The following is a 20,016-nucleotide window of genomic DNA, read 5'->3' on the forward strand; positions in this document are numbered from 1 at the left end:
AGCAGGAGGGAGCAGTTTTTTTTTTCCCCTGAGCCTTTAGCTTTCAGGGAGCACAGTGTTGTGAGTCAGATTTCCATACTAAAGTCAGTAATGCATGATAGTAAAGTGGTGACACTCAGAAAAAAAGTTGTTTTAAATCACTTTTTAAAAGTAAATTTGAAATGTTCTAGCTATAAGAAGTCAGGATGCTACATACAGTATAGAACTCGTGTATTTCCCTACATAGTGTGATTGAGTGCTTGTTCCATAACACATGGATTGGTGGTTTACATTCCACTGGAATGATGCTTCAAAATGCACCCGATTTGCTATTCGGGACTAAACGGGAAGGAATGGCACCCTATGGAATAGTCACCTAATAAATATTTAAACGGCTTGCCATAAAATCTCCCCATATTGCCCCCACTTTGCAAAAAGAACATATACATTCTTCTGGATCTTCGTTTCTAGCAGGTAAGAAAAGGATCTGGGTAGGTACATGCGTATGACCTAAATATGGCGTCTGTTGCTGTGGCTGTATCAGCTGCACCTGGATTGCGAGACTTTCCAGGCAAGAGTGCTCGCGCTACGAGGAATGCATTTATTTTTTGACAATCGGGAGTCTCCCTATATGATGTAGATGAAATCCCCCCTACAACCTCATTTTCAAATGGTATTCCTGTGATGAGTAGAAGTTAGGAAACTCTGAAAAACTGAATTGAAAAATTGTGTCAAAAACATTCGCTCGTAAAGGTGAGTAAGATCGGTTTTCAAATAATATAGAACATGTAATTCATGTGATTATGTACCTTTCTGTGACGTTTGATGGTGATCGAAGCCTTCGCATGCATATTTTTATGATCCGCAACACCGATGTCAAGCTGGCAAGACGGTGGACATGGTGAAATAGCAAGGGTTTTTTTAAGCTTGGAAACTACTGTCAGAAGACAGCGTTTATATGATGATCGTTGCAAATCACATTTAAATGAGATAATAATTAGGTTTGACAGAGTACCATCATTTTGAAATGTAAACAATGAGACACCAGTCACAGCTTTCTGGTGTTTTTCCCTTAAGCACACAGATGTAAATTACCAAGATCTTCTGACCTTCAAATGCTCATACCTTTCTTCTTATGTGACATAGAACAAATATTTAAACAATTTTGAAGGTCTCTATGGGCTCTTTCCAACCACCATGTTTTAGTTTTAAATCACGTACATGCACCTATTGTGGGTTGGCAGAGACCACAGACTTGGAGTCGGGAATGAGATCTGGCTGAATGAGTTGAGTGAATTAAGACTACAACCCCTGGCAAAAATTATGGAATCACCGGCCTCGGAGGATGTTCATTCAGTTGTTTAATTTTGTAGAAAAAAAAAAGCAGATCACAGACATGACAAAACTAAAGTCATTTCAAATGGCAACTTTCTGGCTTTAACACTATACGAAATCAGGAAAAAAAAAATTGTGGCAGTCAGTAACGGTTACCTTTTTAGACCAAGCAGAGGGGAAAAAATTATGGAATCACTCAATTCTGAGGAAAAAATTATGGAATCATGAAAAACAAAAGAACGCTCCAACACATTACTAGTATTTTGTTGCACCACCTCTGGCTTTTATAACAGCATGCAGTCTCTGAGGCATGGACTTGAGTGACAAACAGTACTCTTCATCAATCTGGCTCCAACTTTCTCTGATTGCTGTTGCCAGATCAGCTTTGCAGGTTGGAGCCTTGTCATGGACCATTTTCTTCAACTTCCAAAGATTTTCAATTGGATTAAGATCCGGACTATTTGCAGGCCATGACATTGACCCTATGTGTCTTTTTGCAAGGAATGTTTTCACAGTTTTTGCTCTATGGCAAGATGCATTATCATCTTGAAAAATGATTTCATCATCCCCAAACATCCTTTCAATTGATGGGATAAGAAAAGTGTCCAAAATATCAACGTAAACTTGTGCATTTATTGATGACGTAATGACAGCCATCTCCCCAGTGCCTTTACCTGACATGCAGCCCCATATCATCAATGACTGGAAATTTACATGTTCTCTTCAGGCAGTCATCTTTATAAATCTCATTGGAACAGCACCAAACAAAAGTTCCAGCATCATCACCTTGCCCAATGCAGATTCGAGATTCATCACTGAATATGACTCATCCAGTCATCTACAGTCCACGATTGCTTTTCCTTAGTCCATTGTAACCTTGTTTTTTTTCTGTTTAGGTGTTAATGATGGCTTTCCTTTAGCTTTTCTGTATGTAAATCCCATTTCCTTTAGGTGGTTTTTTACAGTTCGGTCACAGATGACTCCAGTTTCCTCCCATTCGTTCCTCATTTGTTTTGTTGTGCATTTTCGATTTTTGAGACATATTGCTTTAGGTTTTCCGTCTTGACGCTTTGATGTCTTCCTTGGTCTACCAGTATGTTTGCCTTTAACAACGTTCCCATGTTTGTATTTGGTCCAGAGTTTAGACACAGCTGACTGAAAACCAACATCTTTTGCAACATTGCGTGATGATTTACCCTCTTTTAAGAGTTTGATAATCCTCTCCTTTGTTTCAATTGACATCTCTTGTGTTGGAGCCATGATTCATGTCAGTCCACTTGGTGCAACAGCTCTCCAAGGTGTGATCACTCCTTTTTAGATGCAGACTAACTAGCAGATCTGATTTGATGCAGGTGTTAGTTTTGGGGATGAAAAGAAAATTTACAGGGTGATTCCATAAATTTTTCCTCAGAATTGAGTGATTCCATATTTTTTTCCCCTCTGCTTGGTCTAAAAAAGTAACCGTTACTGACTGCCACAATTATTTTTCCTGATTTCTTATAGTGTTTCTTAAAGCCAGAAACTTGCCATTTGAAATTACTTTAGTTTTGTGGCATGTCTGTGATCTGCTTTTTTTGTACAAAATTAAACAACTGAATGAACATCCTCTGAGGCCGGTGATTCCATAATTATTGCCAGGGGTTGTAGTCCAAGTCTATGGTGAGGACAGTCCCGGTGGAACAAGTGGAGTTACAACAGTGCCCAGTCTCCCCTACTGTAGTGATCAACTTTATTATTTTCATTCTAACAACCGCCATATTACCGCTCTGGCAAGTACTCAATGGTTAAACGGACTCACCTTAATTTTGTGGACGGAGTTGCCCGCTTCCAGTTTCTGGGTCCACACCATGATGCCCCCCTTGCTGTAGGTCACACGCCAGCCGTCCTCGCTCAGACACTCCGCCTTGAAGCTGGCGAACGCCCGGTCGTCCGGGATGGTCACGGATTGTTCAGACATGTCCGAAAACGGCTTTAAAATTACTCCTACTGGGCCCAAAGGAGACACTGTGAGCCCCGCAGAAAATTAAGAAAATATAATTAAAAAAGAAGAAGGGCAGGCGAAAAGCACTTGCTCCTGTCCCGCACAGCTGTGCAAATAACTTATCTAATTGAGTCTCCTCCTCCAGGAGCTGACGGTCTGTGCGCGCGACGAGGAGGTCCACCCGCCGCAGTCCGCGCGCCACAAATCACACGGAGAGAGGAGCAAACACACCGCCTCACAGGTGGGAGCGCCCCGAAATTATTCAGACAAGAGTTCACAACCAAGTCAGCGAACAAAACGCACGGTGAGTAAGTTTGACCACCTGCCGCTCCTCACGTAAAACCATATGTTTCTGTTTCCGCTTGTCCCTCAGCGATTTTCTCTCTTTCTCTGTTTCCTCCCGAAATATAGCTTTCCCATGAGGTTATAATAATATGCACTGGCTCTCCATCGCTGCGTCGTTGCTGTGGCAGGTGGCGGAGGAGATGCGGTGGGAAATAAGAAAAAGGAGGAGGAGGAGGAGGAATCGGGCCGAATCGACGAGCACCGCATCGAGAGCTACAACGGAACACCCCTCCCGTCATGCCTTCAAGTGCTCCTCGCAAAGTCGTACATCACAGTGCTGACGCGCTGGCCTGAAAAGTAGCTTTGTTTGTTGTGTAGAAATAGGATTTATGTGAATAATTGTTGTGCAGACTAGAAATGTTTCATGAAAATCCAAAAGGGGTGGATATTGGTAAGCGAATCAGCAGTACATAGGTCCCCTTTGGAATTTACAATAGTGTCAGACAGGGAGGAATTTACTGTTTGTGTTGATTTGTGTATACAACAGAGCCTGTTACACTGGGCGTATGACAGGCAAAGGTGAGCCATTTTATATATACAGATGACTGTAATCCTCAGTCCAAGTAGTGGTGGTTTGCAGCAGCTCTGTAATATAGTGTCCAATATGATATTAAATATGATGCCAACAAGCAGCTTTAATGGCTTAAATTTACAGCATTCAAATATCCAACAAGTGTTGGTCTGTAAAAGGTTTATAAATACCTTGGTCATTTTTATAACCAATCAAATGAATGATGACCTGAACAGAAGTAATCTTATGCTCAGGCAAATACATTGCACGCAAGTTTAGTCTCTGTTCCACTCAAGTGAAAGTGACTGTTTAAAGCATATTGCACACCACTGCCTATCTGTGGTTAAATTACAAAACAGTCTAGCAGGCAGAGGTTGTAAGCTGCATACACTGATGCCACAACAATCCTTCTTGGAGTGCCAGTCAGATGTTTGTTGCTGCATGAGTGTGCACTTTCAATGCACTTTTAAGAAACTTAATGTTTAAGTTTATTCAATGCCTGGATGAGTCTGAAAATTCAAATCCTAGCTGCTCACGCTGTTATTCCAGGCTGAGAGTGAACTGGCTTAAATGTATGTATTTAAACTGATTTTATTTTTAATACATTTTTTAGAGCTTTTAATCTGTCCTGTTTATGCATATTTGTGGACCTCAAGTCTTACAATAAAAGCTCCATTCATTCCTCTGTATCTGAACAGGCTGACATGGATTTGATTTTCTAGTGCAGTGCCCATAGGAAGTTTGTATTCCTATAGAAAATTAGGGGCTTAAGTATATTTCTCATTGATGGTCATATGAGGCTGTGTTTGAAGGTGGGATGTACAAAGAGGTGGACTTATATTATTATTTGAATATAGTATTTCATATTGTTTCAAAATATCAGTTTTAGTATTATCAATTATATGAAAATAAAAGGATTCCTATTAAAGAGGTTATTGGAAGAGACTCAGACAAAATTAAACAGCACATTTAGAATATTTGAAACAGCAAATCCTCAGTACGTAGTAGCAGCTGGCTTGGGTGCACTTTAATTACTATCTGAACGGGCCAGCACATGCCACATGCGAGTTAAGGTGTGCGTTTTTTCAGTTAAAATGTACCTGCTGTGTACGGCATGCCAGGGCATTGCAGTGATGTGACATGCTATCACGTTTTTTTCTTTTATCATCATTCACTTGAGTCTCATGAATGTCACGAATTGCTCTATGAAAATCAATGATGACATACACACAATGCAATGCAACTTACTGCACCTTAACTAAAGTGACATGAAATATACAATGACATTGCTAAAAAATCTTCTCTATTACATCTCTATTACATACATCTCTATTGCATAGAACAGGTAACTCAGCAAGTATATACAGTTGTATGGAAAAGTTTGGGCACCCCTGATAATTTTCATGATTTTCCTTTTTAATCATTGGTTGTCTGGATCAGAAATTTCAGTTAAATATATCATATAGCAGACAAATACACTGATATTTGAGAAGTGAAATGAAGTTTCTAGTATTTGCAGAAAATGTGCAATAATTATCTAAACGAAATTAGGCAGGTGCATAAATTTGGGCAGCCTTGTCATTTTATTGATTTGAATACATTTATCATTAATTACTGGAACACAAAATTGGTTTGATAAGCTCATTGACCCTTGACCTCCTTGCACCGGTGAATCCAATCACTAGAAAGGGTATTTAAGGTGGCCATTTACAAATGGTTCTCCTCTACATCTCTTCTAATGAGTTGCAACATGGGAGCCTCTAAACACCTCTCAATTGACCTGCAAAACAAAAATTGTTAAACATCATGGTTTAGGAGGAGGATACAAAAAGCTGTCAGAGATTTCAGCTATCAGTTTCCACTGTGAGGAACATAGTTAGGAAATGGAAGACTACAGGCACAGTACTAGTTAAGGCCCGAAGTGGCACTTATTGAGTGTTGTTAGAAGGAAAGGTGATGTAACAGTGGTAAACATACCACTATCCCAGCTTTTTTGAAACGTGTTGCAGGCATCCATTTCAAAATGAGCAAATATTTGCACAAAAACAAAGTTTATCAGTTTGACCATTAAATATATTGTCTTTGTGGTTTATTCAATTGAATATAGGTTGAAGAGGATATATATATATAGTTTCCCATTTGGCTGCTCCTATTTTTTTGGTTCAGGGTCGCCACTGTGGATACAGCCAGATCCGCATTGGTATTTGGCACAAGTTTTACACCAGATGCCCTTCCAAACGCAATTCCAGTTTTCCCTGGAGAAACACAGCCACTGGTGTTTTGAAGAGGTCTCCCATCTAAGTACTAACCGGATCCTGCACTGCTTAGTACTTCATGCTATGGCACGTTATGATTCATTAGGTCTATTCGGTAGTATACCGTATTATATAACGGCTGAGTGGATTCTTGTCATTTGATTGGCGCTTTGTACGTCACATGACATGGATTAATTCATCCCATTTGTGTTGCATTGCATTCAGAGTGCGGCTTTGTTTCATTTAGAGTGCAAATTTGGTTACATACGTTTGTTACCATTGCACTCTCACGTGCACATGCACACACAAGCGCATACGTCCTCATCCACACGCGCATCTGCACGCACGTCCTCGTGCATGCGTGTGCATACTCGTGCACACCCACACATGCTTGTGCACGCACACATGCTCGCGCACCCACGTGTGCATGCATGCTCACGCACACACAAAACCAATCCACTGTGCTGTCTGTTAGCAGGAAGAGAGAAAGAAAACCTGGACTCATTTCTGACGTGACCTTTTTCGCTGCACTGAGGACGTATACAGTCTTATTTTTGTTGTTCATGCATGCACAAGCGCCGACCAGGTTGCGTGTGCGCGCGCGGGGGACACGACTCTCCTGAGACATAATTTGAGCTAACTGACACTGATAATTCTTGTAAGATACACACACACACAAAACAAATCCATTGTGCTGTCTGTTAGCAGGAAGAGAAAGAAAACCTGGACTCATTTCTGATGTGACTTTTTTTTTCGCTGCACTGAGGACGTACACAGCTCGACCAAGCCAGTTGCATGCGCGCATGCGGGACAGCGACATGATGACTTGATTGAGTTAACTGAAGCTGCCACACACACAATCCACTCCGCTGTAAGCCATTTGGTTGCATGAAGAGCTGCTCACATGAAATGCTGATGTGATTTTTGGCTGGACTGAAGAACTACTTTTTATGGCAGTCCGAAGTCAGTGCACAGCATCGCTGGACTACACATCACAGTGGAACACCAAAATGTAAGTCCCTTTTCTGTTGTTTATAAATTAATAAAATATCAAATGACAATGATCTATTTTAGCCGTTATATAAAACAAATAATGTTTTTACATTCTTTCAATGGAACAAATATTTAATTCGTTGAAAGCTGGAACAAACCATTCAATGAGGCCTTGTTGAATGGTTTGTTCCAGCTTTCACCTCATGAAATATTCATACCATTGAACTCAAACATTCATTATTTGTACATTTATTATTTCAACATTTATTAGCACATGCCACAGGTAAATGCTTAAAAATGCAAATTTAATTTTAAAGGCAAGATATATATGGATTGAACACTACAGTAATGCAGCTTCTATGCTTTACTTACTAAAGTGCATAAGTGTGAACTTTGACCAGGAGATTTGACATGGTTATGGCGCATGCATGTTGATAATGCTGATGTGGCATATTTACCCACTCATGGTGCTATAAAATCCAATGAAGATCCATCATCCACCTTCAAAGCAAAGAAAAACACAGGTTGAACAACATCAGAATGATGTGCAACATTAACGGTTAAAAAAAAATAAACTGACCGAAGTAAACTTGTAAGACTGACAGAATATTGGCATACACTATTTCTTGCTTCTGGCTACCCACGGTTGTCTGGGACCCCACAGCGATGCAGTGTTAATCTGAATAGAGATCTGGCACAACTTTTACTCTGGACCCCCTTTTGGAAGCGACTCCAGTTATGAGTAGAAAAACACGCACAGCTACTGCGTTGCTACGTGGTCTCCAAGCCAAGTGCTAATCAAGACCGACTCTGCTTAACTTGGGCGATCTGACGATGTGCACAGACTGGGATGGGTGGCTTTGATGTAATACTTAAATACTTAATTCTTAAAGTAAATAAGTACACCTAGCTGCCCATATTTCTTCAAACTATAAGACCACAATCGTTTTAATATGACTAAAGGTGGGAAAAGTGAGTTTATCCTTTAAGGGTGTTTTGACTGTGGGCTGCAACAACAGTGTTTTCCTATAGATGTTACAGATCTCCAATCTTACGGACAGAACTTGAACGCAACGCTCACTGCCAAGCCAAACGCGCACACCTTTGTGTGGTCACACAGAGCAGCGGGGACGCGTCTGGCTCCTGTTGGCTGACGTGTTGATAATTACACTTCTCCATCTATGTTTGCTTTTCTGTCTTTCTCTCTGTGCCAGCTGATGACACATGAAAAAAATAAATGAAATATATGACATTGTCGTGACTCGTGACACAGTAATCATAAAGTAGTGTTACACAAACGTCATTAAAAACATTAGAGAGGAGCGGACACATATTTGTCTTTCATGATGTCTCGCCTTCATTTTGGTCTGTGGAAATAATTTCGGATTTGGCAACTCTTACACAATCCAAAAGTCTATTAATCTGAAGTTCCATCTCCAAATGTTACATCCACATTATATTTATGCAAACATTCAAAAGGATACATTCTGAAACATTGTGTCACATGTTAGTTTCTGTTTCTTGTGAGTAGCATATGGTGTTAGGTACAGTCATTTATGAGCCTAACAGCATATACACACACAGCCCGCACGTCACTGTGGTTCCATCACAGTCTCACTTTGTCTTTTGGGTGTGATCACTTTCTGTCAGCACAGTTTACCCACTAACTCTTTTGCACAGTTAAACCTGTTAGACCTGTGATGAAACCACTGCCGAATCAAGTTTGGTAGTAGGTACAGGTTTCCATTCCATTACTGACGGTAATCCAAATGAAGCATTCTACTGCCATTAACAAAATATAAATTAATCAAAAACTCTCAAGTGACATTTGTTATCTGAAACTACAACCCCTGACAAAAACTATGGAATCACCGGCCTCGGAGGATGTTCATTCAGTTGTTTAATTTTGTAGAAAAAAAGCAGATCACAGACACGACACAAAACTAAAGTCATTTCAAATGGCAACTTTCTGGCTTTAAGAAACACTATAAGAAATCAGGAAAAAAAATTCCCATGTTGTTTGTATTTGGTCCAGAGTTTAGACACAGCTGACTGTGAACAACAAACATCTTTTGCAACATTGCGTGATGATTTACCCTCTTTTAAGAGTTTGATAATCCTCTCCTTTGTTTCAATTGACATCTCTCGTGTTGGAGCCATGATTCATGTCAGTCCACTTGGTGCAACAGCTCTCCAAGGTGTGATCACTCCTTTTTAGATGCAGACTAACGAGCAGATCTGATTTGATGCAGGTGTTAGTTTTGGGGATGAAAATTTACAGGGTGATTCCATAATTTATTCCTCAGAATTGAGTGATTCCATATTTTTTTCCCTCTGCTTGGTTTAAAAAAGTAACCGTTACTGACTGCCACAATTTTTTTTCCTGATTTCTTATAGTGTTTCTTAAAGCCAGAAAGTTGCCATTTGAAATGACTTTAGTTTTGTGTCATGTCTGTGATCTGCTTTTTTTCTACAAAATTAAACAACTGAATGAACATCCTCCGAGGCCTGTGATTCCATAATTTTTGCCAGGGGTTGTACAATTGGATCCTAAACCAAAGCAGGCTTATGAAAGGCAAACTGAGCTGGGCAAAATAAAGAGAGACAATTTCTACATTTCAATAATGCATACCGTGTCACTTCATTAATAAGCACACACAAAAAACATTCACAAACACATAGGCTTTATACAGCTCAGCTTGGTCCAAGCTGCTGACGCTCAAGTGCCCTCTTATGTGACAGATGTCATAAAGCCATATGTGCCTTCCTGTGCTCTATGTTCTCAACACGTAGAATGACTGTATCCCACAGGTGAGAAAAATGAGCAGCTCTGAGGAGTTTCTCATCTTTTTTACTGAAATAACTTGTCTGCTGAGACAAGTCAGTATGATTCTGTTGAGTTCTTTAAATGTGAATTTAAAACATATCTGTTCTTTTAAGCAATTAATTAGTTGGTGTGTATTTTGGCTAATATGGTGTCTTTTGTTCAACATTACCTTTGGTGGGTAAGGAGTTAGTTTTATGTACACCAATATAAGTAATGTGAAGCGTTGGCATCTCCTGCTGAGAAATAAGTAAGTATGATTTTATTCTTTTCAGTGACTAATTTTTCTTCTTTTAAGCCCCTTTCACACCGGGCTTGCATACAGTTGCGTTGTGATACGTATAGAGTACGTTGGAAAATTGGGCAGCTTTTGTCATAGTCCCTCTGGAGGTTGGTGTGTGTTTGCGTTCCTTGTCTTGCTTTCAGTTGCTTACTGCCACATATGTAGCCCTCGCCGCTATATTTTCTGTCCACTCCTTACTTTTTTTTTTTTTTTTTTTGACAGTGTGGAAATGTGCTCCGTTCTCAAAACGATACATGAATAGCACTCACGTTGCATGCAGGGGGAGAGAAAGAGAGAGAGACAGAGACCTTGCTCAGATGGGAAATGTTTAGCTCCAGACACTACAGACTAACATGAAGATGGATTTGATACATTGGAAAAAGTCACAAGAAATTATTTCCAGGAGTTAATGGACTTTATTAATGGGCCACAATCATGACAGAACTGGAAGAGGTGAAAAGTGAAGCGAAGGAGAGCTGCTTCTGGTGTGACCCACCGTGAGAAGTGGACAGTGATCTGCTGGTGATCTGTCCATGAAGAGTGAACGTAGACATGTCCTCTGAACGTGGAAGCTTAGCTCGCCTCTTCTTCCATGGTTTTGAAGCTTCACTGCCAGGAAAGTCCAGCAGGATGAATAAAATCTATCAATCCAGGTTTGTACTGATAAAAGGATTTTTTGCCCTGGCGTGTAGAATTGTGGAGGCTTGGTGTACAGTAGCGCAGTGTTGTGTAGATTTACAAACAGTTGCAGAGTGTTGTGTAGACTTGCTTAAAAACTGCGCACTGTCTGTGTCCGGTGCTCTACGTCAAAAAAATTAAATAGGTTTAATTTTTTGCTTCCACCTTGCGTAGCCCTCAGCATACTGCTACGCAGGAAGCAAAAACTGGGCGTAGAGTTGCATAAACTGAGCACAGAACTGCTTAACTCGGCATAGTCAGTACGCCAGGAACATCCACTCACCACCAGGCCCAGGCTCCAGCTACTACCAGGCCTAGACCAGAAGTAGTTACTACCAGGACTAGCCATTAGGCTAACTTCACAATAACTTCTCAGACACAGGGTCTCCTCTGTTACTGGTAAGTTGTTAACAAGATGCCACCAAAAAGAAATGTCACAGATGAGGAGATTGAAGAGATAATGAAGTCACTTATCTTCATGTCTGAAGAAATGGCAACAATTTCAAAACAGCAAAAAATGATTATCAGTGATGCCAGTATCGTCAAGCAAATGGTCCCCCCTAAAAATTGGTCCCCCTGCCTTCACTGCGCATGCATCATTTTGGAGCATCAGCAGCAATTCACCGATTATTCTGCTTAAAACTGCACTCCAGTCATCATCTATCCCAGTGACAGATATCTGAAGCTTTTTTACAACAATCATTTCCACATAATTTCAGCATTATTTCATAATAAAAGACGGGGGACCGATCAGAGTGCCGCAGCAGCACGTGAGACTGACTCTCTGAGTTTGACTCTCTACACTCAAAGCGATTAATAGGAACAATGTGATTATTAACAATCAGATGACAAAGTAAACCCTCTTAAAAAGTCAGTTTTAAGCAGAAACGAGGCGATAATTGGTGAATTGCTGCTGATACTCCGAAATGATGCATGCACAGTGAAGGCAGGGGGGGGACTGATTTTTAGGGGAGACCGTTTGGTCGACGACACCCGTAATGCATTACTTAGTAATGTGTTACTCTAATCTGACCTCTTTTTTCAGTAAGGAGTAATCTTGCAATGACCAGATGGTGTCTCCCCTAAAAATTGGTCCACCTGCCTCCACTGCGCATGTGTCATTTCGGAGCTCAGCAGCTCATCTGACTCTCTTCACCCAAAGTGATCAAATGGATTAATGGGATTATTAACCACCAGATGACAAGACAAAACCTCTTAAATCATTCTAAAGTCAGTTTTAAGCATAAATGAGGTGATACTTGGTGACGCTTTGAAACGACCGACACGCAGTGAATGCAGCAGCTAGCAGCTCGTGTAGCTGCTGTGCTCTGATCGCTTCCTCCATCTTTTATTATGAAATAATGCTGAATTTATGTGGACATGATCACTGAGATAGATGATGACTGGAGTGCAGTTTGAAGCAGAAATGAGGAGATAATCGGTGAACCGTGGCTGATGATGCATGCGCAGTGAAGGCTGGGCAGACCAATTTTTAGGGCGGACTGTTCTGTCAGTGACACCGTTTGGTCAACGCAAGTGGTTTTACTCCAACAAGAGTTGATTTTACACTGTGTTGAGTTGATTAAGCCCTGTGATAGAGTATATGTAACTCTATTTGGACTGGGATCAAATGTTCTCCCAGCAGAGTAAATTTTACTCTGCAAAATTTACTGTGTATCTGTCCCACTAGAGGCCAGCGGTGACCATGTAATCATTCACAAATCCCAGGCCTGACAATATCCACAAATTAGTACAGGGAGCTATATTTTCGGGCATGAATGATTGTCTTGTCAGGCGCCCACAATGATAACCCACACTGACACACCACTGTAGCATTCAGATGAGGTTATCTGCATGGTGGAGGTGGATTTATGATGGCACATCTCACGGTGTTCTCATGATTCAGGTTTGGTGCAACAGAGCAAGCCCACCTGCTCTCAAAAGCACATGACCAAGTAAGTTGTCACTCCACTTTTGAAGAATCATTTTCATGCGGTCTAAATCACCGTGATTCTGCTTTAATTACTGTAGTTACTACAACAATAAATGGACCACAATGGAAATAAGTGTTTTCACTTTTTAATGTATTTACAATTATGTGCACTTACATTGAACTTACTACATAAAATCGCACACTCACACATTTACTATAAAGATGCTTTACTGCCCCCTGCTGGAAAGGCCAACTGAACTACAAAATCACAATAAATCAATAACACTAACACTGTTAAACTAACATGAACCACAATAACAACATTTAAAACCCCCAAAACCCCAAACTCCCATAGTGCATTGCAACACAACATCCACTCTTTATTGGTTAGCTATAATTGCTAAATTCTTCAAAAGTATTTTGTTCTTGTTCTATCAACTTTACGTTTTTGCAGCGTTCATCCTTGACCCAAAATACATAAGCATGCCAAATTGCAAACGTCAGCTCTCCCTGGTTTTTGCATGATTGAAGCCATACGCATGCAGGCGCACGCGCACGCGCACGCACACACACACACACACACACACACACACACACACACACACACACACACACACACACACACACACACACACACACACACACACACACACACACACAGGCCACTTGGCTATTATAATACAGATATACCATTTTTAATTGTACAAAGTGCTTCACAAAATAAATACAATAAAAATCAATACCACTAAATAATTCACTGATTTAAATATAAAACTGCAAATAAATAAAACACAAATTTAACTATTAAGACAATAAAACAACAAAAACATAATCAATTATAGGCAGTCAAAAACAAAAAAGTCTGGTTTTTAAAACTTTTACATCTGTATGTGACCTTGTGACAGACCGGCATCCTGTCCAGGGTGTACCCCGCCTCTCGTCCTATGACTGCTGGGATAGGCTCCAGCCCCCTGTGACCCTTAATTGGAGTAAGCAGGTGTAGAAAATGAATGAATTCCTTCCAAGCCTGGCTTCTATTTGTACAGTCTCTTGTTAAGTGATATCACACCAATGTTGAGGCTTGAGCAACATGACATTAATATCTGTTTCACCATCTTGTTTCAACAGGAAATGCACATGAAGTAAGATGTTCTCAAAATGCTGTTTCATTTGACCTTCAAGATCAGAAAGCATATCATCGATGTCAGATGTGTTTTCTGGTAAAAACATAAAAAAGTAAGGCACCAGTGCTTATCCTTGGATAAAGTGAAGTAGAGATAATCTACGACAAGATGCCAGTCCATTGCAGGTTACTTCCTCAGCCAAGGCCCATTTACAGCTGGGTGGATTGAGATTGTACAGATGATGGGTCTTATCCAATGACAGAAAGGTAGCATCACCTGAAATTTAACCCCGGTCCATGTGTTTGTTTTCAACTCCTCTCCTGCTATATTTTCTATAAACTTTCTGCTTTCTGGAACAAGAAGAAATTATTTTAAATTATTTATTATTTATTATTTATTTTAAATTATTTTCTTGAAACAATTTGTCTAAAATTTCAGCTGCAGCTCTCTCTTTGTGTGTGTGTGTGTGTGTGTGTGTGTGTGTGTGTGTGTGTGTGTGTGTGTGTGTGTGTGTGTGTGTGTGTGTGTGTGTGTGTGTGTGTGTGTGTGTGTGTGTGTGTGTGTGTGTACATACATTTGCAGAGCCATAGCCAGGGTCTGAAGATTGGTGAGGTCTCTTTTGGGGGTTGGGTGTCAAAACTACAGCTACAAACTCAGCTCATTCTATCTAGATTTATGCACTATACCCAGATACATATAAATCCATTATTATGCTCGGCTTGTTCTTGTTCTTGGCTCATTTTTAAAACACTGCAGAGACGTAGCTGACAAACTTCAACACTTCTGCCTCCTTCCACATACTGTACACACCAACCACTAGCCAAGTCTCCAAAATACCTCAGCAATACTGTAATAACAATATATTGTGCTGCAGAAAAGCCACATCTGTCTAGACCACATAAATTGAGCTCAGGTACATCCTGTTTCCGCTGATCATCCTTGAAATGTTTCTACAGCTTAATTGGAGTCCACCTGGGGTAAAATCAATTGATTGGACATGATATGGAAAGACACACACCTGTCTACATATAAAGTTTGGTTTGCGCTCGCGTTATCAATTATTTTAGTAATCAAGTATTCTATTAATTATTCTGGCGATTAATCAAGTAATTGGATAAAAAGTACTTTTGCGTTTTTGAACAATATCAACAGTCCAGAGCTCTCCCTAAGCAATGGCACAATGTCGCTGTCCCACAACGCAGATTGTCAAATTTAATCTATCCCTTTGTTTTCTTGGGTAATTATTTATTTTTTCATGTCTGTACAAGTTTTAGATCTTTCCCGGTGTCAGGAGCTCAGCCGTCCCCTGACACCGGACTGTAAGTGCAGGCGGTTGGTGTAATCCTCAGTCAGTCAGGCTGCATGTGATCGTGAGCACAGCCTGTGAAAAACTGGGCTCTGGGAGGGGTGCAACGATTTACCCAAACTGACTCCAACAGTTTACCCAATGTGCTCCGTTCTCAAAACAGTACATGAAGTAGAATGCTGAAACAATCAACAAGGGATGCTTAAGTACGTTTGTGAGTACTGGCAATGTTTTTTGGTGGTGGTGGTTGGGGGGGGGAGCACATACAACGGACTCTGAACTTTAAGATCTGATGTTACGAGCCCTGACGAGGCAGCAGTGCGTCCCACTGTATGTCTGCAAAGGCAAGTGCCGTTTGCCTTTCATGTACCGTTTTGAGAACGGAGCGCATTTCCCGAAAATAAGTATATGTACTTAATTTAATCATAATAAGAAGCAGTATTACTGTGATTTGTTTGAGAAAAATAAAACTAACATCAGGGGAACCTGGAAGCTCTTAAGTGAAATCATTAAAAAGAAAAAAGTTGTTAAAGATTATCCAGCTTACTTTTATATAGACTCTGACAAAATTGTAAAAGGAAATAAAATTATTGCTGATTATTTCAATGATTATTTTGTGAATGTTGGTAAAAATTTATCAAACTCAACTGTAACCACGACAAAGTGCTCTATGGACAACTGTAAATGAATTAATACAATTCTGGATTCAATGTTTAATAGAGAAACGGATGAAAATGAAGTTATTAATATAGTTTGCAAAACTAAGGGGAAGAAATCCACTGATATCGATAGCTTTGATATGGTTTTGATTAAGAACATTATTGGCTGTATTATCAAACCTTTAACATATATTTGTAATCTGTCACACATGACCGGGAAATTTCCTTCTAGAATGAAAATTGCTAAAGTGATACCATTGTTTAAATCTGGTGATAAACATGTTTTTTCAAATTATAGGCCAATATCTTTGTTACTACAGTTTTCAAAAATCTTGGAAAAAATATTTGTAAAGAGGTTGAATGATTTTATAGCGAAACATCATATACTTAATGAACAGCAGTATGGTTTCAGGAAAAATCGAACAACTTCTTTGGCTTTAATCGACTTTGTGGAAGAAGTTACAAATGTGATAAAGAAGCAATACACTGTTGTTGGTTTTTTTTGTTGTTGTTTTTTATTTACAGAAAGCATTCGATACTATTGATCATACTTTACTTCTACAGCTAGCCAGGCCCCTGTAGTCGGTGCGGACCAAGGTAGCTTAGCCGCCGTTAGTTTCCCTCTGGCAGATCCCGAGTAGCCGGGAAAGCAGGCCGACTGGGTGACTGTGAGGAGGAAGCGTAGTTCTAAACAGAAGCCCCGTGTACACCGCCAACCCGTTCACATTTCTAACCGTTTTTCCCTACTCGATGACACACCCGCCGAGGATCAAACTCTGGTTATTGGCGATTCTGTTTTGAGAAATGTGAAGTTAGCGACACCAGCAACCGTAGTCAATTGTCTTCCGGGGGCCAGAGCAGGCGACACTGAAGGAAATTTGAAACTGCTGGCTAAGGCTAAGTGTAAATTTGGTAAGATCGTAATTCACTTCGGCAGTAATGACACCCGGTTACGCCAATCGGAGGTCACTAAAATTAACATTGAATCGGTGTGTAACTTTGCAAAAACAATGTCGGACTCTGTAGTTTTCTCTGGGCCCCTCCCCAATTGGACCGGGAGTGACATGTTTAGCCGCATGTTCTCCTTGAATTGCTGGCTGTCTGAGTGGTGTCCAAAAAATGAGGTGGGCTTCATAGATAATTGGCAAAGCTTCTGGGGAAAACGGCATCCATCCCACTTTGGATGGAGCAGCTCTCATTTCTAGAAATCTGGCCAATTTTCTTAAATCCTCCAAACCGTGACTATCCAGGGTTGGGACCAGGAAGCAGAGTTGTAGTCTTACACACCTCTCTGCAGCTTCTCTCCCCCTGCCATCCCCTCATTACCCCATCCCCGTAGAGACGGTGCCTGCTCCCAGACCACCAGTAACCAGCAAAAATCTATTTAAGCATAAAAATTCAAAAAGAAAAAATAATATAGCACCTTCAACTGCACCACAGACTAAAACAGTTAAATGTGGTCTATTAAACATTAGGTCTCTCTCTTCTAAGTCCCTGTTAGTAAATGATATAATAATTGATCAACATATTGATTTATTCTGCCTTACAGAAACCTGGTTACAGCAGGATGAATATGTTAGTTTAAATGAGTCAACACCCCCGAGTCACACTAACTGCCAGAATGCTCGTAGCACGGGCCGAGGCAGAGGATTAGCAGCAATTGTTGTGGGCTGGGGTGTTTGGCTGGCTTGGTTTTTGTTTTCTGTTTCTCCCACCAGGTGGTATGCATTCAGGACTGAGTGGCTGAGCATTAGGACCTCACCCTGAACACCTGAGGCTTGTTTTCACGTGCAGGTCATCAGGACTCACAGCTGTGGTGTATTTTGTCTTGATCAGAGATTGCTGCATTTAAATCTTGAATGCACAGTGTGTGATTGCCAGAGACTCGACCTTGTGAGCAGACGTGTGAGATCGACGTCAGGAGAACAATCTCACCATCACGGACGCACAGACCGCTCCAGGTTTGATGCCACAGTCTGTCAGGTCTCACGCTCTTCAGCACACTTCCTGAGGTAATTTGGTTTTGGTGCCTTTTATGAAGTAATGACAGTGGATTTGGTGTCCCTCACACCTTGTGTTAGTGAGCTGTCACGTTATGCTAATTGTCTAATCAGCTTCTGCTGCAGTGGAGATTTGAACTGAGTTGTTCCGTGCCTGCAGGGTGAGAAGCTGATGTATAGATTTAAGCCAGGAAGTGTTTGCTGATTGCGTGCACCTTTGAGTTGTGTCTCTCTGTGTGGAGTTGGACTCACCTCCATGTTTTCTTTCTTCACAGACTTGGTTTGTCGCGGCCACCTGGGGGGTGTCGGCGGGGTCCCTGGGTCCGAACTGCTGTGGCTCCGGACCGTTTGCGCTGTTGAGAGCGCGCCGTGTTTCCACCTCACCAGACCACGGACTTTTAAGTTGTTTAGCACTTCACCCACTGTTATGTTTATTAAATTCTGTTACCTTTTGAACCGTGCTCTGCTTATTTTATGCTGGGTCCATTCAAACGCTGGGTCAGTGCTCCGACCGCGTCCGAAACATAACAGCAATCTTCCATTCCAGCTTATTAATTAATCCAAAACCCAGACAGAGCTTTAATTCATTTGAAAGCTTGACTCTTAGTCTTGTCCATCCAAATTGGAAGTCCCAAAAAACAGTTTTATTTGTTATTATCTATCGTCCACCTGGTCGTTACTGTGAGTTTCTCTGTGAATTTTCAGACCTTTTGTCTGACTTAGTGCTTAGCTCAGATAAGATAATTATAGTGGGCGATTTTAACATCCACACAGATGCTGAGAATGACAGCCTCAACACTGCATTTAATCTATTATTAGACTCAATTGGCTTTGCTCAAAATGTAAATGAGTCCACCCACCACTTTAATCATATCTTAGATCTTGTTCTGACTTATGGTATGGAAATTGAAGACTTAACAGTATTCCCTGAAAACTCCCTTCTGTCTGATCATTTCTTAATAACATTTACATTTACTCTGATGGACTACCCAGCAGTGGGGAATAAGTTTCATTACACTAGCAGTCTTTCAGAAAGCGCTGTAACTAGGTTTAAGGATATGATTCCTTCTTTATGTTCTCTAATGCCATATACCAACACAGTACAGAGTAGCTACCTAAACTCTGTAAGTGAGATAGAGTATCTCGTCAATAGTTTTACATCCTCATTGAAGACAACTTTGGATGCTGTAGCTCCTCTGAAAAAGAGAGCTTTAAATCAGAAGTGCCTGACTCTGTGGTATAACTCACAAACTCGCAGCTTAAAGCAGATAACCCGTAAGCTGGAGAGGAAATGGCATCTCACTAATTTAGAAGATCTTCACTTAGCCTGGAAAAAGAGTCTGTTGCTCTATAAAAAAAAGCCCTCCGTAAAGCTAGGACATCTTACTACTCATCACTAATTGAAGAAAATAAGAACAACCCCAGGTTTCTTTTCAGCACTGTAGCCAGGCTGACAAAGAGTCAGAGCTCTATTGAGCCGAGTATTCCTTTAACTTTAACTAGTAATGACTTCATGACTTTCTTTGCTAATAAAATTTTAACTATTAGAGAAAAAATTACTCATAACTGTTGTGTGTTGGGGGGTTTGGCTGGACATTTTGGTGTTGTTTTCTTTTCTTTGCTCTCCAGGTGGTATGCAAACTGGTTTTTGTCTGTGGAGAAGGTGCTGGCAGAAGAGTCCTTCACCCTCATCAGCATTATTGGCTGCACTTGTGGAGGATGTTCACGTGCAGGCCTAATGACTTGCAGCACCTGTGGATGATGCTCACGTGCAAACTTAAAGACTTTCAGCTGAAGCAGATAATGAGAT

General features: G+C 40.7%; 1 protein-coding gene and 1 long non-coding RNA gene across 2 annotated transcripts in view; one reads left to right on the forward strand and one right to left on the reverse strand.

Moving 5' to 3' along the window:
• The window catches only part of stard10 (StAR-related lipid transfer (START) domain containing 10), an 80,909-nt gene extending 77,501 nt beyond the window's left edge, over positions 1-3,408 (reverse strand). Inside the window, exon 1 of the mRNA XM_034168190.1 lies at positions 3,113-3,408. Within this exon, the coding sequence (XP_034024081.1) occupies positions 3,113-3,271 (159 nt within the window). The 5' untranslated portion in view covers positions 3,272-3,408. The remainder of the gene's footprint in view (positions 1-3,112) is intronic.
• A 55-nt stretch (positions 3,409-3,463) lies between these two features.
• Positions 3,464-4,548, forward strand: LOC117508429. Its single transcript, XR_004560090.1, has 2 exons — positions 3,464-3,599; positions 3,707-4,548. It is a non-coding gene; the product is annotated as an uncharacterized LOC117508429 (long non-coding RNA).
• Positions 4,549-20,016: the final 15,468 nt, after the last annotated feature.

The sequence above is a fragment of the Thalassophryne amazonica genome, chromosome 4 (assembly GCF_902500255.1).
Source record: "Thalassophryne amazonica chromosome 4, fThaAma1.1, whole genome shotgun sequence".
Taxonomy (NCBI): Eukaryota; Metazoa; Chordata; class Actinopteri; order Batrachoidiformes; family Batrachoididae; genus Thalassophryne; species Thalassophryne amazonica.